Genomic DNA, 22,702 nt, shown 5'->3' with positions numbered 1-22,702 from the left:
CCCCTGGCGGGTTCGGGGACAGTTCATGATCTGACTGTGATGCTATAAAACTATTGGCTTACAGTGGTGCTGCTCTTCTTCTTTAACACTGCTTGCCCCTCCTACCGGACCTCTACTACCAACCCCGCTGCTGCTGCTGCTGCTGCTGCTGCTCTGTCTCTCGGGCTCCGCCCCCTCCCCCCCCTCCTGTAGCCGTCAGGCAATGTGTGGGTGACCCATGAGGAGATGGAGACCATGGCAGCCCCTTCCAAAACGGTCAGTCCCCTTGTGTCCTTTCTCTTGCGACCCTTGTCTGTCCCTTGTCGGTCATGTGTGTCGGAGTGAATGAGGGGAGAGATGGAGAAGGCATGCATCATTTAACATCTCTTCTCTGGTCTGTGAACCTTTTCTAACACCCAATTTGAACTGGTTTTAACCTGTTCACGAGGCCGATAATGTCTTTGTTAAGGTTAGAGTCGGTTTTCTCTCAGCATCAGACTGTTCAACTGTGACTAAAACGCCAACAAAAATCTCACCAGTCACTAGATCTCAGCAGAAAAAGAAGCTTCTTTTGCACATCGGTGAGTCAGCCTGATGAGGATTAATCTTCAAAAACAAATGCAGAATCTGAAGGGGAAGACTTTCGGAGTAGAACGTTTCCACTAGTAGAGTTTCATTTTTAAATAGTTTTTCAGTGGATTTGGTTTAATGCAGGACAAAAACTCATGCAGTGAGTGAATGTGGGGAACTATCTAGAACCAGTCCATAACAAGGATTAGACTTTCTCTAAACACTCAGCTGCTGTAAGTAGATACAAATCAAGTTGAAGATGTTGTCTCCAATCAAACCATGTTCTTGTGTCTTAAGTTGAAGTGTTTGCCCAGATATCCCTCATACATGTAAATCATCTTGAATAAATACCGGCTACAGAGGAAGCTTTATTTTGATCAGATGATAGCTGATATGGATGGATGTTGGGTGCAGCCTTTGCATATGAAAGAACTTTGTGATATCATGCAGATAAAGAATGAGTTCTAAAACCTTTACATCATTGTCAAAGTGTCTCAAGCTAGTGGTGTGTCTTTGTTTCAATGTGATACACATTATTCATGTGATATTTAAAGAAGGTAATAATCTGGATTGTACGGTAACTATCGCCCCATGGAAGTTCAAAAGCTTCTCAATTATGCCAATTTCACACGTCTTCCGTCGACAGATTTCCGCTCCTCTCGCCACATAAGGAATATTTCCCCATTCTAGGATGTTGCTCTGAACGCAGTGACCCCGTCTGATCTTTTCCCCGAATAAAATCCAACAAATAGTATGCAAGTTGCAACAGATCTGCTTAATAGAATCATCTGGCTTCCGCTGCGATAAAGCTCAAAGTAAAAAAAAAAAAAAAAAACTTGGGCAAACTTAAATGCAAACTGCCAGGCCCGGGCTGCATCTGAGGATCCGCCTGAAGATAAATTTGCATGCCGTTTAGATTCAAACCCATTTTTTTTTCTCGCTTTTTAACTTGCTCAGCTGTGACTCCCAGGAGCCTTTAGCATTTTTGTAAGATGTGTGCAGTTAGTTCAGGGTTTGTACAAAATTGAAGCGAGGTTGAAAATGAAACTAGATCGGGCGTCCTCCCGGATGAAGCTCCAAACTTTCTGCTAATCTCACATTCAGCGGGACCTTTGTTTGACACTTTTGATTGAAAGAGTGGAGAATAAAACTGAGTCGTCATCATCATGTATACTACTGGGTTTATAAGTGGAGTTTAGCGTTACTTTAATTGCAATCAGGAGACATAAAGGATGCAGCTGCAGGAAATAGTTCCAGAACAGTCAGATGATGATGAGTCTTGGTTGTCTCTCATGAGTGTGCTTTTGTTCTTTATGTTCTGATCAGAAGTCACAGTCTGAAGAGGGGAGCTGGGCACAGGTAAGGAACCAAAAAAACACCTGCAGTTGTTTCTTGAGTTTATCCATTAAAGGTTCCCGATTACAGATATTTTCAAAAGATACATTTCCTGATGAAAAGCATCCGTTTTCTAAGTGAGGTTCTGCGTGTATTTTCTCTCAGACTCTAGCTTATGGAGATATGAACCATGAGTGGATAGGGAACGAGTGGCTGCCCAGTCTAGGACTACCTCAGTACCGCAGCTACTTCATGGAGTGCCTGGTGGACGCACGCATGCTGGACCACCTCACCAAGAAGGACCTGAGGGTACACCTCAAGATGGTGGACAGCTTCCACAGGTACTGAGCCGCCTATATTTAATTCTTTCAGAGGGCGATGGTGACTTTGATTGTAGCCCTACAAGTTGAAGTATTTCATTTTAAGATTCTCTAACTGTTTCATTATTGGATGTGTTTATGTTGGCATATTGTCATAACTGCGTACATGTGTGTTTTTCTGATAATAGAACAAGTTTACAGTATGGAATCATGGGTCTGAAGAAGCTCAACTATGACAGGAAAGAACTGGAGAGACGCAGGGAGCACAGCCAGCACGAGATGAGAGGCAAGAGCACCGATAATAATGAGCATGAAAGCCAACCAAAACAAGATGCTCCAATAGATTTTAAAAACAACTCTCCTCGTGTTTCTGCAGACGTGCTGGTGTGGAGTAACGAGCGGGTCATCCGCTGGGTGCAGAGCATAGGCCTGAGGGACTACGCTAACATCCTGCTGGAGAGCGGTGTGCACGGCGCGCTGGTCGCCTTGGACGACAACTTCGACTACAGCAGTCTGGCTCTGCTCCTCCAGATCCCCAACCAAAGCACTCAGGTACTTCAGCTACACCTAAGGCAACACAGACACTGAAATGTAAAGATCTGAAAGGCTTAATGTGAGACATTCTGACAATGAGTGTAGCAATAATGTGATGAACTTTTTGTCTATATTTTGTGAATTTCCTTAAAAAGAGAGTGAAGTCAAACCACCTCTGGGTTTGTTGTTGTTAGCTCTGTGTTCACTAAGAAGGGACGACACTTCCTTCAGCTTGTTTTTGAATCTCTCAGAGATGATATGGTGAAGGGAACACAATAAATCATTCAGCTTTTCAACCAGCCTTTATCGGACTGTTAGGACAGTAGAAACAACCTCTCGTATGCAATGGAGCTGCTTTTTGACCGTTTATTGATCTTACAGGAACAATGATTGTGCGGTGTAAAATCTGTGAAGCTATATTTAGATCATTACTGACGAACAGATTTTTGGCAAAAGACCTTGGTCTCCTGTTCAAACTCAGAATTCCACACAGCTAGAAAGAATGTCTGAATTTGAAAGTTGGACCCATGTTATGGTGTTTTGCCAAACATGTGATGTTTGTCAGCAGTGGTCTAAATATAGCGTTGTAGAGTTTCCAGACTGGATATATGAAAACGCCACACACTCAAGGCATGTTAAAAGATTTTTTTTTCCTCATTGAAGCCGGATTTTAAAAGGTGCTGAATGTGTGCAGAAAATATCATCAGTCACCAGCGTCAGTATACAAGTCGAGGTATGTCGGTGTCCGCCTTCAAAAAGCTGCTCGTATCTAAATCAGAACATGCAGATCAGCCAACTGTCACTCTGGCAGGCTGCCCCGTGAATGTTCACTGCTTATCTCCTCTATAATCAGGTAAAATGGATATGCAAGCACGACCAACGTAATGTGTCAGCTGCCTCTGGTACCGTTCGGCTAAAAATAGCCGGCCTTGTGCAAATCAGAACGTGTTGTTATTTTTATTTTTTTTCTCTCTCTCTCTCTCTCTCTCTCTCTCCCTCCCTCTCCCTCCCTCAGGCACGTCAGATTCTGGAGCGGGAGTACAATAATCTGCTGGCTCTGGGCACCGACAGGAGACTAGATGAGGTGAGCTGTCAACATCGTGACCGACCTCATACTGAGGTTACTGAAAGGTTGTTACAGAGCGCATTATAACGCTTCGTTCATATTCAAGATGAACATAAACACACACAAAAGTCATATCCAGCTTACGTCTTACAGTTACTGTTATTTATTAGCTGTGGGCAAATATTTTTAAACATGCTCCAGCAGGCAGGGGCGTGTCCAGTGGGGTGGCATGGGCCCCCCTTGGAATCATAAAGGCCACCCGCAAAATCCTTGACTATTATTGGAGTTAATAATTGGAGATTTTTAATTTTTAGAGTGATGGGGGAAGAAATCAGGAAATTGAAAATACATCAGAACGTCAGAGAAAAAGCCTCATACTGGTCTTCAATTAGCAAAGTTGCGAGTAAGGGTAGAGGGACGAGGAATTTACGAAAGTGAATAATTGAATGGAAAATGTTGTTTGAGGATTGAGACATTTTAGGACAGACAAATTGCATATTGGTGACAGTCGATGTAAAATATATAATTTATGATATTAAAAAAAAAAAATGTTTATCTACCCGTCAGTGTGACGACAAAGACTTCAGAGGTCCATCGTGGAGGAGGCAGTTCCCTCCCCGAGACGTTCACGGTATCAGTATGATGCCCGGCTCAGCGGAGACGCTCCCTGCTGGATTCCGTCTCACCACAACATCCGGTCACTCCCGAAGACTGCCCCCTGATGGTGAGCGCCTGTCTCTATCTGCATGATTTTTCTGTAAAGTGGCTTTTTAAAGGCAGCTCCAAAGCAAAAAAAAAAAGGTTGATTCTACCTGTTGCACGGGTGGGAGTCAGCGGCACACCTGAGCACAGGAGGTGCTACTTCCTGCTGTGTTGTGACCTTGTCTCTTGTTCTCTCTGACTCTGTGACGGCTGCTCTGCAGTCCTCTATGAGGCGCTGGATGACAGTCCTGACGACATGTATTTGGATTGGTTTCAAGGTCAGATATGCCCCCTCTGAAGGTCCTGGGCTTGTTGGCCCTGCGTGTATTATGACTTCATAAACTCCCTCCTCTTCTCATGATCTCTGCCAACCACTGTCCTGCTGTATCTCTCCTCCTCCTCCTCTTCTTCTTCATGGGTTCTCTCCCTCACTTCTCTCTTTCTCTACTAATCTGTGATCTCGCTGAAATTAAACTCCAAGGGTGTAGTTTTGCAGAGTTGCAAAATAGTTCCTCAGCCGCCCTGGTGGTAAAGCTAGGGGTACAAGTTATGGATTAGGACCCATGCTTGCTTGTTTTAACCCTTGAAGTGATATTTTGCATAAAGCAGCAAACAGAAAGTGGCTGAGCGGTGCTATGTAAGGCGGCCTGAATCAGGTTTACATAGGTGACAGTATTTCAAACGGACAGTTTGTGTCATTTCTCATCACCCTGCTGTTAAAAGAGGACACTGGCTGAAACAGGCTTTCATTCAAGGATAACTCTGGATTATTCAAGCTTGGTTCTTTTTCTTTAAAGGCTAAAAAAAACAAAAACGTATTTGGAACGAAAACAGGAAGCGAGCTGCATTGATGGCGGTCAAATCTTTCAATACTTTTCAGTACCACACGTTTTAAACGATCCAGTCCTTGGTGACCTATACTGCAGCCAGCCAGCAGGGGGAGCTCCAAGTGCTTTGGCTTTACTTTTGGGCAGCTGACATGTCATCCATCTTTTTACACAGTCCATGGTTCAAACTTATACATATACATGAAATTCTTAAACCATGTTTTGATGATTATAACTAAACTAAAGGTCAGAATTTATAAATGGATGAACATGTACAGTTCTAATACAAGTGAGCAAAATAACTCGGGTATAATACAAACAAAGGTGTGCTCATTCCTACTGTTTCAGTGTAAAAGGTAAACTGTAAAAACAAAGATCCAAACTGATATGAAGGAGAATTATCCTTGGATAAATGCAGAGTGTATTGGCAATTTTAGTTTTTTGTTGCCTGGGTTCTTATACATGACTGGAAATCATCCGACCGTGCTGATTTCGCCCAGTGTTCTCCTCTAACAAGGTGCTCCCAGTGACGCTTAAACAGCCTCCCCGTGTCCCTCCGTCTCTATTAACTGTGCTCCCTGGTCTGTGACGTCCAAAAATACTCTCAAATCTTGTTACCTGTGTTGTCCACTCTAAATCAAATCTTCCTCTTAAGTTTGTGATACATGGCTTCGTCCTCTGAAGGTACAAAAAAATAAATCTGTTGTTTGAGGAAAGTGTTTAGTCTGTGACCTCGCTCATCCCGTTGAGGACGTCTAACCTCATGGTGACAAGTGGAGGAATGGATTTATCCATCTGGTATAAAAAGGAGGGGTTGAATATTTCCGCTTTGAAAATCTTTCTTCTCTCACCGTCTCCCCCTACAGTCGGACCCTCTGCAGTGCAGCGGCTGGACAGCTCCACGGTGAGAACCTATTCCTGCTGAGAGGAGGAGGAGAGGCCCCTTAAACTGTACGCTGTATGTAACACAACACCGTCTCTCGCTCTTAAAGTTCACAGCTTTCCTCAGGGATACTTAAAATAGACGTTGGATTAAAGAGAGAGAGAAAAAAAAAAAAATAGGGACACTGGCGAGCGTCCGCGGCGTTTCTGCCAGGTAGCTGCCATAAGGTGATAGAAGACGGTGAGGTTAGAAGCAAGTCGTGATCTCTTACCGATCTCAACCCTTTAAATGTCTATCCAAGAAAAATGAGTCATGGTCTGATCTAAAAAAAAAAAACTAAAAAAAAACCCTGCTTCAAATAAACTCCGCCCCCTACATGGAGGACGTTAACACAGTTCATCTACATGATTTTTGATCGCTGAAGGCTCCTAAAAATAGGCCCCCGTGAGTTTCATCCAGACTGTACAGATTAAAGAGAGTTTGCCCCAGTTCCGTTTCAAAACTGTCTCTTTTTTGTTACTGCCAGGCGCGGAGAAGAAGAAGTGTTTGACTTGATACACCACAGTGCCTGACAGAGCCGCCGCACTGTGCCTGTGTTGTGAAGTTTCCAACACAATTGAAGTGGCAATCAGAGGCAAAAAAAAAAACAAGCTGCAAAGAGAACACTGGATCCTGCTACGCATATGTTGTGTAGCATAAAAAAAAAGGTTGATTTAGGAGGAGGACATGCTGGCTGCTCAATGTTGACAGAGAAGCCAGCACTTCAACCTTAATGTCTGATGCGTGAGAAGATGATTCACCCTTTTCTGTTCTCATACAGAAAACAATATGTGAATCTGAAAGAGTAGTCTCTTTCATCAGTTTCTCTTTCAGTTTAAGGACAAATTCCTCAGCAGTTGTAAATGTTTAGGAGTCTTGTTTCATAAACAGGGAAGTTAAAGGCTTTATATGCGTATATTTTTTTTGATCCAGCAGATGTCGCCCTTGAGCACCAGCATGAAATCAAAACAACTCGCGCTGCATTGTTGTGTTAGCATGCTAATGCTAGCGATCTTTATTATGCTCGTATCTTCACACTGCATGTAAATTTACCTGAAATGAGCGTGATCTAGAAACACAGTTAAGCAGTGAGTACAGTATGTTGTTCTTCTTTTCTCTAGTCCCTCAATTAAACAACTTTTATACGCGAGGGGGAGGAGTCAGCCGGCCGTCCTGGCGATGTAAACAAACTGAAGATAGGACTCTGAAAACTCTGAAAACATCACAGACAGTGGGACTCGGGTGTTACACCCATTGTAGACAGTCATGACTCACAGAGTTATTTTCAGAGGATATACTTGATTTATATTACATTTAAGTGTGAAAAATCACATATAAAGCCTTTAACTTTTAGGTTGAGGTCGGTATCATTGAAAACAAAACATCCCAGTAGAGTAGATAGAAAAGCTGTGACTGCGGGGTTGTCATGTAAGAGAGCAGGGTTACAAAAATACATTTAAAGCAGCTAAGGGGCGAGATGGAGGGGAGTAAAAAAAACAGAACTGAAAGGGTTTGATTCCGATGGGAAAGTTTGCACCTGCATAACAGTAATTTTTTATGTTTCCAAAGAGTTTGCTCATCCCATAGAGCGCCCTGCAGGCTGTTTCTAATACTTTCATCAGCTTTTTTTTATAAGTACACCCACACAGCAAAACTAAATAAATAAATAAAAAGGCAGAATACAGTTACAAAGTTCAGTGAGAGCAAGAGGTTGAATTCTGGTACAGAACATCGGTGCTCAAGAAACAAAAAAAAAAGCGGATTCTATTAAACTATTTTCTGCACACAGAGTGACTTTTTTTTAACCTTAGCTGCTGACTGCATTCATTTTTTCCACTGTTGCAAGAATACATACAGCGGGTTCATTTGCATAAAGGCACCCCTCCCCTCCCCTCCCAACACCTCCACCTGAAAAAAAGCCTTTGCAACTTTCTCTCTCTTCTCAGCTCTTTAAAATTGTTGTAGTTTGCAAAACATGCACACAGAATGTCCTTGACAATCTCAATCAATCTAGAAGCTCATTAAGAATTTTAAAATGATGTTCAATGTCCCCTCACTTCTGTCTCGGCCACTTCTCATCTTCATCCCTCTGTTTTGGGTCTTCAGAGTTTAGAGCAGAAGCAGAAGTGATGATTTTCAAAAAGCATTGAAGCCCCATGTTAAACAGCACAAAGACAACGTATCTTATGTTGACACTGAGAAGTTTCATTGTTTTTTAAAAATGTGCACATTATGAATCTGATGCCAGACACATTTCAAAACTAAAAGTTGGGAGAGGGTCATGTTTACCTCTTCTTTGAACTATGGATGTGCTATTCAAACATTGTTCAAATATCAGCTAGTTTTTCTGTGAAAATTTTGCGTTCAACCTCGTATTTTTTCTTTTTTTTAAGGAGTTCCACACAGAACCTTCTATGTGCCACAGCCTTTTTTACCCGCACTCTGCACTTTAATTCTGCTTCTTTTCTTATTTAATGGCAGTAAGCAATTAGCTTTCAGGTGCACTACAACCCCCTTCTGGCAGAAGTACAATATTGCAACCAGGGGCGGGTACCAACAGAGTGAAAAAAATGTTTTTTTAAACCGAGATTAAAGAAAAATTAACTTTTTAGATTGCTTATAGTAATATAAGGAAATCATGACACATCCCTACTTTAAAGAACAATTTGTAAGTGTTTGGCAACTGAAGAGACCAATTGCTGTAGTTTTTGAAAGTGAAAAGAAAAAACTAAAACAATATATGATGCATGTTGTTTGGAGAAATCTCACAAGATGAAGATGACTAAATTAATATTTTGTGCTTCTTAAAGAACTACATTAGCAAAGCAGCTTACCTACCTAGCAGCTCGATTGATTAGCAGCATCATTTTAAAAAGTGCTTCCAAAGTCACCTTCCCTCCTATAATGAGCTGCAGGCTGTATTGCACTCCGTTGGCTCATTCTGGTTCTAAATTACATTCTTGGCATGTTTTGACTTTGTGTGTGTGTGTGTGTGTGTGTGTGTGTTTTTTTTTCTCCTTCTTTTCTTTTCAAACGTTACCAGCTTTAAAAACGTAATTCAATGCCACCGATTCTGTCTTTCTCCAGGTACAGTTTTGAATGGAGATAAACGGGTGAGCTGCTGGATGGGCCAACCTGCCGAGGAACAAACACGCACTGCCAAGAAGCCCTGCTCTCCCGCTCCCCCCCCCCCCCCCCCTCCCCCTTTGACCCCCTCATCATGTGGGCACCAGGTGCCGGTGCTAAACTGTCCTGCAGGCCTCCCTGTTGTCACCATTTATACCTTTTACATGTACAGTAACTCATTGGGGGAAAAAAGCATAACGTACTGTGTTATTTCTTCTACAGGAGATGTGTAGGTTATCTGTATATAAATATGCCATTTTTTAATATATACACACATCTATGTATAAAAAGATATTCAGAGTTTGTGCAAAAAAAATGTCCCTGCCACCTCATTTAGTGGACCATAGATTAATATATGCTGCTCTTTAAACTGTCTCCATATTACCCTGCTGCCCCCCCTCCCAAGATCATTTTGTACATATGGTTTTATTTTTTCATTGTGCTAATATGATGAATAACCACAGAGAGAGAGAGAGAGCGAGAGAGAGAGAGAGAGAGCGCGAGAGAGAGATGGATGTTGTGTGAGATGCTGCCCTCTAGTGGTGCAGAGAAGAAGAAAAAAGCCACTCTGAGCCCAAACAACTCCACCATCCTTTCTCGCGGAGCATTTTATGAGGACACACTGGAAAGGACAAGACGAAGCACTTTGATACAACCGCATCAACTCAACGGACTCTTCAGTAGCCAAGGACGAAAAAACCAGAGACGTCTGAAGTTGCACAGAACTTCCTCTCGGAGAACGTCGCTCTTAGAACCTGTCACCTGTCGTACTGTATGTTTTTTTTGTCGGGCGAATCGTCAACACAAAAAAAAAGGACAACTTACACACTCAGCCGAGCTGGCCTTCTCCCCCCCCCCCCAAAACCCCTCCCCCCCTCCTCTCGGACACCACGTTACCAGAAGAAGAAATAACTGAAAGACAGACTGCTTTAGCTCATAGTGTGTAGAGTGTATATGACCATGTTGAAGTGAGGTGACTTTTAAAAGACAAAAACCTGTTGCTTGCTGTGACTTAACACTGGTGTATCTGTTAACTCCTCAGTTTGTGTCGGAGTGTCCGGGGCAGGCCTGTTGTCGCCCCGTTATCTGTCTTTGAGTTATTTCTGATGGACGACTCAAGCTAAAGTCTTATGCTGTTTTTTTTTTTTTGTTTGTTTCTTTGTTTTTACATCTTCGATTTGCACGAAAATGAATCATTTTATTTTGTGTCCAATTTCTTTTTTATTTATTCTTGTACTTTGGTCAAAACTAAGTGGTGAGCAAGCAGATTTTCATTGTCAATAAAAAAAAAAACTACTGTCAGTGAATGAGTCTGTTCATGATTCTGTATTACAGCACGGTGACATCATACAAATGGACTGTTAATGTTCTTGTTAAAAATGGAAACATGAACTCTACTTAATGGCACACTTCATGTAAGGAGGTGAGGTGAAACTTCTTCAGAAAACAGAACAATCATTGATTTGCCTTCTTCAGTTCATGTTTGCAGCCCACCGGAGCTGCAAAGAGCGGCTTATGTTAATTTATCCAACCTCAGTTTTCTCCTCCATCCAGCTGATGAGTTCAGGCTCCTTCACGTCTCAGAGCTTTTTCCACCTGCTTCTCGATGTCTTTGAACACCTCGGGGTCCTCGATGGTTGGAGTGATCTGTGGGAGGAGAAAAAAAAAGAGTGCGTTTGATATTCTCCTTACAAAAAGGTACACACCTCTCATCAATAAAAACTGTATTTAGATCAAGCTCTCTTGCACCATGTCCTATTGTTTACGGTGAGAAAGGCAGACTCAAAGAGGGCAGAACAAACACCTAGCTGTGGGAGTGTCACCCACCTGGGGGAGGGGTTACCGCCCTTTGTGATGTCATGAAGGGAGAATTTGAAAACGGCCTGTTTGAGCGCACATTTTCTGAAAAGTGGAGCAGGCAGAAGACGGAGAGGATGGACTTCTCTCATAATTTAAGTGTTTGAAGACAGTAGTCCTGAGAATTTTCAGCAGATTTTACTGTGGAATTTTTAAAATAAATAAAGTTGAATTCTTGTCCAATTGCATAGACACTTATATTTCAGATATTTGTAATTTTTAAAAAATAAATCTGTGAGAGGTGATGAGAAACTTTCAATGGATCCTTGTTCCCGATGTCCCTTGTTGCACCCCTGATCATTTTCAGCAGATTTTACTGGAGCATGTTTGAGATAATTAAAGTTGAATTCTGGTGAAATTGCATAGAGACACTGATATTTCAGAAATTTGTAATTTATTTTAAAAAAATCTGTGAGAGGTGACATGAAACTTTCAATGGATTCTTGTTCCTGGTGTCCCTGGCTGAACAGACTATGGACACATATTAGTGTTAGAAAAACATGGTAAAGTGTATTTGGCATAATATGTGACCTTTAAAGGATCATAGGTAACTAACTTTGACCTGTACATACTACAGAGCCTTACATGATGAGTATATACCCCTATTCAACTTTCCCAAAAGGTTTTCATGTTATGTGAAGTATTTTGTTGGGATTGTATGGAAGGGGGGGGGGGGGCTTTGCTTTCAAGTTAATGCTTGCACACTACTCTTTCGTTTGTCAATCAATCAGAGAAAGGCAGAATCTGTTTATTTGAACTCCAGGTTGCATCACTACTAAATATGGAGAAGTCCTTAGAGAGTGACACTGTTGCAAAGCAGTCTTATTACAAGCTCTGTGTGTGCGTCTACCTTTAGCTTTCCAGCTGTATCATCTGTAAACAACCTGCTTATTAACAAGTAATTAAAACAATCACTGAATGATTATCAAATTCAGTCTCATCAACATGAAGATTACCCTCTGTATAATGCAGAGACATCTTTAGAACTGCTTAAGTTAATTTGAAGGCTTTAAGGCAGTAAACAGTGGCTCTGTTTACAGATGTAAACTCATGTTCTCTGTTATTAAGACATTCTGTTCCCTCCGTTTGTCATCGCCTTATCTCCGGAGGCGGTGATCAGCAGAAAACCGAGTCGGTTACTTAAAACAGATGAAATCCTAAATGGGTTTTTAGCTGTGTTTAATGAGTGCAGAGTCTGCTAATGCGCAAACATTATTCACATTCTGACTTTTAAAATGGGTTTCTCTCCCTCCTCAGTAGCTCCTTTTGCTCAACACGGGGGACAAAGAAAACAAAACACCTTGATACAATATTTCCTCTCAGAGTTTTTTACCCTGCAACTTTTACAAAGTCTGTTGGTAAGGGGGGAATTTTTGTCTTATGTTTAGGACTCGACACGATATGGGATTTTTGGGGCCGATACAAAAAATCAGATGCCAATATATCAGCCGATATGATGTATCGGATATCTTTTTTCGATCTATATTCGATCTGTTGTGATAGATGAAATATAGATATATACATTTGTACGCACAAGATGGTCACTCGACTGGAAAACAACTACACATGCACGTGCATCGCAGCTTGACGCACCTTGTAGGGCTTGCCGTTGACCAGGTTGGCAAGAGAGGAGCGAGGGATCTTTCCAGAGCGAGTCTTCGGCAATCCTCGGACGAACAGCACTTTCCTGAAGGCGGCTACAGGTCCGATGGTGTCTCTGACGAGCTTCACCATCTCACTTATGATCTCCTCTTCCTTTTTCTGAACACCTGAGACGCACACACAACATGAAGCGAACGATACCATGAAGGTGAAACACAACCTTTGTCGAGGTCTTTGATGTCCACACAAAGAAGAGAATGTACAGACATAGAGGAGTTACAATGTTATCTGTGATGATGGCCTCACCATTCTTGAGTACACATAGGGCCAAGGGGACGACACCCTTCAGCGTGTCCTCTAGACCGACAACAGCACAATCTCCCACCGCAGGGTGCAGCAGCACTGACTGCAAAAAACACACAGACACACACACACACACACATACATTCATCTGTTTTTAAAAAGAGCTCAACGAAAAGCTTGTTCATCTCCTCTGAACTCGTCCTCCTACCTCCTCCAGCGCTCCAGCGGACAGCCTGTGTCCGGCCACATTCATGACATCATCAGACCGGGACATGATGTAAAGGAAATCCTCCTCGTCCACAAAACCTGCGTCCATGGTGTCGTAGTAACCCTGATGGAGGGACAAGGAGGAAGGGTTTCAGTGGAGGTTCTTTCTCTCCAAACAGAGAATCAAATAGTCTGTAAAACATTTGGCTTGGCTTCTCAGAATGATTCGACTTTCTCATTCAAACTCTTTAAAAAAAAAAAAAAAGCAGAGTTGCCCTGTGATGAAAGTTTTCAACACTAGAGGGAGACATTGGACCACATAATCAACACTCACTCTCTAACGTTATTAATCTAGAGCCATTAGATTATAATTGAAGTGGTCTTTTATGGAACCAGACAGCTGTGCAAATGATAACACATTCATCAGGGGAGACAGGAATTCAAGGAAACGGAGACGAATCTTACAGGGAACTTAGTGAAGTAGAGCTCCTTGAACAGCTTGTGGTTCTGCCACAGTGACAGCGCAGCACCAGGTGGTAGAGGCAGCCTGGAGGAAAGAGGATGTTCAAACAATTGAGGTTTAAATCCATTCTTTATTAACTTTTTGCTACTGGCTTAACGGCACAAAAACCAACAGAGTGTACGTGCCTTAAAATTAATTCATTGTTTGTTTAGGAATTGTTGAACAACAAAGGTTGAGACTGAGATACAAAATCATTCCTTCAGTGGAATCCTGTACCAAATGGCAAAAACACAATGATAACAAACAAATACATACATGGAGAGGAGAGGGGAGGGGAGGGGAGGGTAGGAGAGGAGAGGAGAGGAGAGGAGAGGAGAGGGGAGGGGAGGGGAGGGGAGGAGAGGGGGGCAGACGAGAGGAGAGGAGAGGAGAGGAAAAGAGAGGAGAGGAGAGGAGAGGAGAGGGGGGCAGACGAGAGGATAGGAGAGGATAGGAGAGGAGAGGGGAGGGGAGGAGAGGGGGGCAGACGAGAGGAGAGGAGAGGAGAGGAGAGGAAAAGAGAGGAGAGGAGAGGAGAGGAGAGGGGGGCAGACGAGAGGATAGGAGAGGAGAGGAGAGGAAAAGAGAGGAGAGGAGAGGAGAGGGGGGCAGACGAGAGGATAGGAGAGGAGAGGGGAGGGGAGGGGAGGAGAGGAGAGGGGGGCAGACGAGAGGATAGGAGAGGAGAGGAGAGGAGTTGAGGGGAGGGGAGGAGAGGAGAGGAGAGCAGAGCAGAGGAGAGGAGAGGAGAGGAGAGGAGTTGAGGAGAGGAGAGGAGAGCAGAGGAGAGGAGAGGAGAGGAGAGGAGGGAGGAAAAAAGAATGACATTTAAGTGATTCTTTCAAAGTGAAAACGATCATCTAATTGAAAATCTTCAAACTTTTTAATCACTTCAAATTTCATGTGAATTAAGGGAGGTCAATTACATTTCATCTCATGAAGTTTTAGGGATATGTGAAGATGGATAACTGTCTAGACACTCACTCTCCCAGACTTCACCTTGCCGGACACACACAGACACACACACACACACACACACACACACAGACACACACACACAGAACAAATAAAAGAGCTCCATCACCAAGTTGCTGTTTATCCAGAGAGTACAAGCAATCCCCCTTTCTTGACCAGAGTCTTGACCAAGGGGATTCAATTACCCTCATGTATGAACCCTAAACGTGCCTCTGCATAAATTAATCTGACAACACTCGGTAAATCTTGTTTGTGATGCTGATTTTCCGCAGAAAGAGGATTAAAGAAAATACTGTCTGCAGTTTTTTTTGCATGCAGACGCTCTCTTCAAACACTGTTAGAGTAAAGGAAGGAATAATCAGCTGAAGAACGTTTGCTGCTTGTTCTTCACTTTAACTGTGAAACAGCACTAAAGATACGCCTGAAACTAAAATATACAAAAACTGAAGCATCAAGATACTATCACCAAATCATTTTGACACTTCTTAAAATCTATAATGCATTACTAGAAGCTCACTCTGTAGATATTGACCGTAATGTTTCTGAAGCTGGGATTAAAGCGTTTGATCAAACAACAGGGCGTGCACCGACTTTAGAAGGAAGTGCAGCTGTTTCCATCTGTCTCCCGCTCTACCTGCCGTTATCCTCGCATGCACTGTTCATGTGAAATTCCCTGGAAATCCCCAGCGTTGGCACGGAGTCGATACCAGCACTTACGCAGAGCAAGGGAAATGGAGCTGGGGAGTGATAACAGACTGGTAGCAGGCTGGGTTTGATTGCTTTTAATGGAGGTCCACTCTGCACTGCTAGCTCTCTCACATAAAAAAAAAACACGATTCATCTTTACAACCCAGACAACGCCCCGAGGTTCTTGGGAGACTCATTCAAGCTGCTTGTCGGGGATTTATTTACATATAAGGCAAAACAAGTTTGGGAATTTGATTTCAGAGAGCGAGAACTTAAAAGTGGGCGTGCATGTTGCGAGTGACGGGAGAAAAGTCAAGCGACGACTAAGCTCTGAGTTACACTGCTCGGCTTACCTCACCACAATATTTCCCAGGGTTCTTGGCTTCACCTCCTGCATGCCATCATCGATCACAGTGACTAGTGGGGGAGGGAAGAGCACAAAACAAAATCATATTCAGAGGCGCACTGGCAAACTGGAGGAGCTGAAAAATTATGGAATACTCAGCAGGGAATTACAAGCGTCTCTCCATCTCTGCCTCGCTGAAAGTAAGGGGGGCGGAATAACATCGATGACTTAACAGTGCTATGTAAGGCCAAGTTAGAAACACACAGAAGCAAGGACGAGGTTTGTGTGTCACAGTTTTTACTCTTACCGTTGTAACCTGGAACTGGTTTTCCAGCCTGACCAGCAGGTGGCGTGAGAGAGTTTCCCAGACCGATACAGGAGGAGGTGATGGCAGAGCCGGTTTCTGATGAGAGAGAGAGAGAGAGGAACATGAAGACTCACATCTGTGTGGGAGCTCCACAACACTTTTAGTCTTCCCACAGGAGCTCTGGATGTGTGGTGGAACGCTGCAGTTTTGACACAACATCACAGTTTTTTGTTGTGCTTTGAATAAAAACTGTTAAAGCTTCTGATGGTGGGACGATCAAAAGAGCCCGTGTGGGAATGCATCTGCGAGCATTAACCTACATGAAACAAAACCATGACAGCTCCAGTGGGCTCCACCACCTCCCCCCCCCCCCGCAAGACTGTGCTCCACTTACACAGCACAGCTTTGCCCCGTTTGTCACAGCCCCCCCAGAGGACGCCACAAAAGAATCGATGCAGCTCGGTAAGCGAGATTACATCAGAAATCAACACGGCACGCAGCAGACCCAGCCCAGGATCAGCATCTGTCTTCTGCTGCTGTTTATTCCACTGGAATTTAAAAAAACACGCTCTGAAAGGAAACACTCCCACACTCGATGTTTGGGAAATCACACAGCTGAATGCTTCTCTTTATTTCTCTTAGTTTCTTACCCAGGAATAGTTATACTTTGCTCAGCTGATGTCTCATCTAGCGTGCACATATCAGCATAACAGGCAACAAGTAGAAAGAACTAGAGCCCGACCGATTAATCGGCCAGCCGATAATTTCAGCCGATATTAGCTTATCCAGTGGCTATCGGTATCGGCTTATTTTATCTTCGATATGAGCCGATATTACTAGATTTACTCACCAGCTGAATAGCATTTCATTTAAGTGTTTAATGTCTTACACTATCAGTTCTCTTTCGCCAGCAGAGGGCGCTATATGGATAACAACAAGCATTAATTATCACACTTCATTGAGCTAATTATTTGAAACTCCAGCTAGCATTTAGCAACACTCAGATAAGTTGGTGTCGCTGAGAGGTTAGCAAAAAGATGCCTGATGGAGGGGATTAAAACGAGAAGAAACCTGGATGACTGTGGGGGGGGAAAAAGTTGTGATTACTTTTGGATTGAAGAGTTGCAGTCTCGTTAAACCACGCAGGGACAGCAGAGAGTCAGTTATGTTTGTGCAAAACAGAAATTGGTTAAATTTCCCCTAAGCCATACTCTCTTAGCAATTTCAAAACATTATCGCACCTCTTGGCTGGCATATTCTCCTAACTTTCTGCAGGCAAACAAAAATCACTTCCACTTCTTTTCAGTAACTGAGTTGATTTTTTTTTTTGGCATAACTTCAAGAAAAGGATCCAGCCAAACACTACCACCTGTCTGTTCTTATTTTGGCTTCTCCCAGGCAGCTTTTTTCTGTGTGTGTGTGTGTGTGTAAGCTGATGTCTTAACTAATTTTCACACAACAAGTGACAGTCAGCGCAAAGGAAACCTCCAACACCGTGACTTTCTTTCACACATGAACATAATCTGGTGCATCTGCTTATGTTATACTGCAATTTGGTCACACGAGCATGCACACAATGCTACTTGTAATTTAGACGTATACACAGTATGAACGAAAGAGTGGAAAAAATTTGAGTATAGTGGCTGGCTGGAAGAAGTCAGGATATATAGTCAGGTGAAAAATGTGGCCGTTTGTTTGTGTTCACACATGCAGCTCACCCTGACAATTTCCAGAAAGTCTCAGGAGTGTTGTGCATGTGTTGCAGAGGCTACTAGAGACAGGCCTGAGGGCTTCATCGACGCCTGAAGTTATCCGACCGTCTGTCTTCACTCATCACTAGAATGCAAATTAATGCAAGCGCTGTTCCAAAAGGTAATCAGATCATCTACCTTATGTGGAGAGTGTTCAGTGTAAATGTGATGCTTACGTCTGAGTAATTGTGGCCAAGAGTGTCGTGACATTTTCCTCCGTTGCTATGTAAATTAATGCAGCAAAGGTGTGCCAAAAACTGAATGTGATCAGTTGTTATTGCTCAGCAGGGGGTGGGGGGGGGGAGTTTCAATCATGTATTGTTGTAAAATATGCACGCAGCGACTCGTCCTCCGAGAGGGCAGAGGCCAACAGCAAAACATTGGAGCTAGAAGGCCGGCTATGCAAATGACAGCTCGGTCAATACAGCGGTGATGTGGCAGAAAGGAGTCATTAAACCTTGAGGGAGAGATACAGCAGCAGAGAGAGTTCAGCAAGATTACACACCTGTCAGCTACGAAATAGAAGGACGAGGCTGCAGCGAGGAAACCCAGCGACCACAATTATTTTTTAAAACTGAGACAGAATGTCACATCTCCAGAGTCTACCTGTGGAGCTTCATCAGTCACTACTCGGTCAAATGTATTGTTGACCTCCCCATGAGTGAACTGTTTCAACTTTCATAAACGGATTATACTCCATTTTGCAAAACTTGCCTTACAAGATATCCATGTTGTACTGGTGCCACCTGTTAATGAGTGGAATCGTGTTTAAGTTTACCAGATTGTACTTCTACTCTGCTTTTCTTTCTGGGGATTTTTATTCTAACACTAATGTGTGTCCCTATTCTGTCTACAAACCCCCCCAATTACGAGAAAAGTCCATCCCCTCCGTCTTTTGCCTGCTCCACTTTTCAGAAAACGTGTGCTCAAACAGGCCGTTTGGAGATTTTCCCTTCATGACATCACAAAGGGCAGTAGCCCCTCCCCCAGGTGGGTGACACTCCCACAGCTAGGTGTTCGTTCTGAACCTCTGAGTCTTCCTTCTCACCGTAAAAAACAATAGGGCATGGAGCGAGAAAGCCCGAGCCACACAAGCCCTTCCAGAGAGGGGGCGTGGTCAGACACAGCTCATTTACATTTAAAGGTACAGACACAGAAACAGCCTGTGCTGAGCAGGGCTGAAATAGAGGGGTTTATAGACATGATCAAATACTGGAACAGAGTGGATTTATAACAAGAAACTTCACACACATGTTTTGAGGAGCTCTGAGACTTATTTAAAGTTGTTGAAGAGGATGATCATATGCAACCTTTAAGCCTCAGAGTTTTTACATTTTGCATAATTAGGGGGATGGCCAAGCTGACTGACATGTGGATACCTCTTCGCCTGTAACTAGATTGCAAGTTAGATTGAAGTAGCATTTCCAATATGGCGACCGCCATTGTTGGCCTTCATAACATCTCTTCAGAGACAAATGCGTTTGAAAAACTCCCAAGAAGTGCAAGAACGCACACAAGGTCAAATTGGATGCAGACAAAATCATCTCCTGCATCTTGTTAAGGAAGCAGCTCTATTGATTAAAGAGGATTTGGATTCTTCCCTCTCACTCTCTGGCTAATCAAAACGAGTCCAAACAGCCCGTAGACCACTTCAGACTTCAGCTCAGCAGGCTTCAAAGACTCGAGTCTGAGGGGCAGGAGGTGTGCTGCTGGCTGAGGAGAGGATTAGGTTATCAAATGAAGGACGTCAGGAGGGGAGGTTTTCAGAGCTGAACACATCACCCGAACCAAAGTGACCTCTGAACTGGCGTCCATGTACGGCTCATTTATCAACAAGGGGTTAGCTACTTGCTCAAGGGTTCAAAAGCCAATCGCAATCAGCAGAGACAGCACCTTGAATGATGATCAAACAAGTTTCTTTTACGGCTAACATGATGGGGGCGTTTGGCCCTTCTAACCTGGTCAGAGCAGAGGGTCAGTACAGAGTGATTTGAAGGCCTTCTCTCTGCACGCTGTGTTTCTTACGGTCATTATGCGATCTGACAAGAACTAGAGCAAAAAGCAAATACTGTAACTTGAGCAAAATTAGATGTAATGCAAAAGATTTATGGATTCAAGATCTGTACTGATACTTTTGGAGTTTAGCACAATCAATACTTTTTCATAAATGATGGATCTTTTTTGCACAACTGTAAAGCTGCTGTGAGGAGTTTTTGGCCGGTTATGTAACAGACTGAAATGTATTATTGATGCCTCTTAATGACGCACAGAGGCAAACTAAACCATCAGAATAAAGATTAATTATGTCCATGAGGTTATTGTTAATGTGTAAAAGTGCTGCGGGGCTGGGGGGGGGGGGGGGGGGGTGTAGGTGTCAGATGAAGTGATGAACTGCATTCTGTTGAAAACATCATTTTCCACAGCAGAGATTTTTTTTAAATAAAGTATTTTTTGTTAAAAGAAAAACAAACTACTTACACATTTACAGGACAACTTAAAAAAGAGATAAAACTGTTATAAGTGACCTCAGTGACATCAACCTATCCCCCTTACATTACAACGTATTATTGGAAAACGAATACATCGCTCTGACCCTGAGGGACGCCATCAAGGGTCCTTTAAAAAAACACTCCTCTTAACTGCGAGTCGGTTCCAGGGAGCTCGACAAACCGGCTGAACCGTGTCGGCACGAGTGGAGTGTTTAAACTTTGCTGCTTACAAGCCAGAGCTGGCGAGGATTCAGCCCCAGCGAGTTAAAAATTAAAACCCAAATGAAAAAAGACAATATAATTGGACCTCGACATTTTACAAGGCACTGCGGGAAGAAAGCAGAAAGTGTCTGAGTGGCTTTCAGGCGTGAAATCAAACCTTTACAAAGCCAATACACTGGATCTCAGTGATAATTAATTTGCTTTGTTAAATATTTTGTCCTCATATCTGCACGGAAGATGGAGGACGGAACTCGAAATGCTGACTCAAGAACTCCTAAGGTTCTTTCCTCAGTCCACACACGCATTGAAGGTACAATAATTCACAACAGTCTATTATTCCTTCACCATGAGGCTCAGAGGAACAGGTACAAACACTCTACACGTAAGTTCCTTAAGGAGAGGTAGACAAAATACTTTCACTGTGGATATTCTGTTTGGGTAGGAATTGTGCAGAGAAGAACAAATAAGCTCTGAGAATGGGCCGACAGCACCTGGGAGACAGGTGAGTGAAGGCTGCAGGGGAGAGAGGGGAGCTAAAATAGTCTAGTCTGCGAGCTGGAGTCGATCACACACTTGCTCTCGCACTGTGTCGTCGTCTGCCTGCTCGTCTGACTGACTGCTGGGAGTCTTTTTGGCACACGTACAAACACACAGAACACTCCTCTCTGTATCCTCTGCTCCCACCTCCCGTCTTTTTCCCTTTTTCTTTTTTGCTCCCTCTCGTTGCCTTTGCCTCCGTACACAAACAAATCAATCTTCCTTCGACCTGCAGGAGATGAGCGTGGCCAGTGAGAGGCATGTTGAGTGTGATGAATGGGGCCCAGGCGGGGGCGGGGTTGTTGGAGGGTTGTTGGAGGATACGTTGGAAAAAGAAAAAAAAAAGCGAGCTGGGCGTTTCGAGGGTGCTTTTTCCGCTGAGAGGGTGCTATCGAACAGCCGGGCTCATTACTAGTAGCTGGAGGGGGGTTGAAGGACACATGCACTCTTTTTTTTTTTCTTCTTTTTTTTTTTTAACTCTGCAGCTTCTCAAACACTTCTTTATATGAGATATGAGAAACGATGTTCTCCACAGACATGGGAGCCCTGCCCTTCCTCTCTGTCTGCAGGGCGTGCACACTCAGACACATCAAACTGAGCGAGGTGAACACAAGGTCAATAAAGGAATGTCACTATGGAGGGGGAACGGGAACTTATTAGGTTCTGAAACCTAATAGGACAGAAAACGCTGACTTGTAGGGATGCAATACATCTTTACATGTTGATGCACAAAAATTACAATCTAATGAGTCCAAACTTGTGTAAAAGTTTAGCTGCAAACCAGCATTAAAAGAAGGGTTACTGAAAAAGATTAACCTGTTGATACCAAGTTCTAAAATCTAAAAAGCCCTACATACCGATGAGACCAATATAAAACGCTGAGGCATGTGGCGTTATTACTGTGAGTGCAGCCCTCACCATCACACACTGCAAGCGACATGACGCAATTGAAAGTTCCCTCTTTGTTGGCCTCGCTTCTGCAACGCCAAAGTCCCCAAAATCAACTCTAAATATCTGCATTTGAAATTGACCGCTGAACAACTGAGAATGTGGCTGATCCAAAAAAAAAAATCAGGGGCTAAAAATAAAGAGTAAAACAAGCGTGGAAGGCAGCCACTTCCCTGACTTTCAGTAATGAATGTAGCCGCTCCATTGAAACTTTTAAATTAGTCGTCAGGTGTGTGGTGCCGCTTGCACATCCCTCTTCTAATTGGGCCTCTGCATGAATGTTCCCCGTGAATTATTGCTGTTCTTCGGGGGGTCAGCAGCAGTGAAGCTGACAGCTTCTAAAACACACAAACAACAGTTGTCACGTTATGTGTAAACAAACCTGTCAGAAATAGCCGAGGAGGGGTGACTTCTGTTATATCACACATACTGTATGCGCAGCGGAGCTTGTGGTTGTCCTGGTGATGGATGGTTGCTGGGGTAACTTGGTCGAAGCGCGACAATATAGTCAACCCAGGGTTACTCGAAAAGATGGGATGTTGTTCATGTAGGAGGAGCGGAACAGATGGGGGGAGAATCAGAAAGTTG

The 22,702-nt window shown here is 43.3% G+C and overlaps 2 protein-coding genes across 14 annotated transcripts in view; one reads left to right on the top strand and one right to left on the bottom strand.

Moving 5' to 3' along the window:
- Positions 1–9,786, top strand: part of ppfia2 (PTPRF interacting protein alpha 2) — a 143,478-nt gene extending 133,692 nt beyond the window's left edge. For 4 of the 13 annotated variants that reach the window (XM_061030272.1, XM_061030277.1, XM_061030281.1 and 1 more), the window contains 9 exons: positions 193–255; positions 1,876–1,908; positions 2,050–2,225; positions 2,393–2,756; positions 3,754–3,822; positions 4,372–4,528; positions 4,728–4,784; positions 6,200–6,291; positions 9,343–9,786. In XM_061030272.1, the coding sequence (XP_060886255.1) occupies positions 193–255; positions 1,876–1,908; positions 2,050–2,225; positions 2,393–2,756; positions 3,754–3,822; positions 4,372–4,528; positions 4,728–4,784; positions 6,200–6,258 (978 nt within the window). In that variant the 3' untranslated portion in view covers positions 6,259–6,291; positions 9,343–9,786. The remainder of the gene's footprint in view (positions 1–192; positions 256–1,875; positions 1,909–2,049; positions 2,226–2,392; positions 2,757–3,753; positions 3,823–4,371; positions 4,529–4,727; positions 4,785–6,199; positions 6,292–9,342) is intronic. The other 9 variants (XM_061030280.1, XM_061030284.1, XM_061030285.1 and 6 more) reach the window with 6 other exon arrangements.
- Positions 9,787–10,692: 906 nt separating this feature from the next.
- Positions 10,693–22,702, bottom strand: part of acss3 (acyl-CoA synthetase short chain family member 3) — a 42,642-nt gene continuing 30,632 nt past the window's right edge. The window contains exons 10-16 of the mRNA XM_061030286.1: positions 16,168–16,263; positions 15,868–15,931; positions 13,816–13,897; positions 13,352–13,474; positions 13,147–13,246; positions 12,832–13,007; positions 10,693–11,028 (exon numbers count right to left, since the gene is read on the bottom strand). Of these exons, the coding sequence (XP_060886269.1) occupies positions 10,945–11,028; positions 12,832–13,007; positions 13,147–13,246; positions 13,352–13,474; positions 13,816–13,897; positions 15,868–15,931; positions 16,168–16,263 (725 nt within the window). The 3' untranslated portion in view covers positions 10,693–10,944. The remainder of the gene's footprint in view (positions 11,029–12,831; positions 13,008–13,146; positions 13,247–13,351; positions 13,475–13,815; positions 13,898–15,867; positions 15,932–16,167; positions 16,264–22,702) is intronic.

The sequence above is a fragment of the Labrus mixtus genome, chromosome 22 (assembly GCF_963584025.1).
Source record: "Labrus mixtus chromosome 22, fLabMix1.1, whole genome shotgun sequence".
Classification (NCBI taxonomy): Eukaryota; Metazoa; Chordata; class Actinopteri; order Labriformes; family Labridae; genus Labrus; species Labrus mixtus.
The sequence above is the reverse complement of the archived record's forward strand: the minus strand, read 5'-3'. Positions and strand labels throughout refer to the sequence as shown.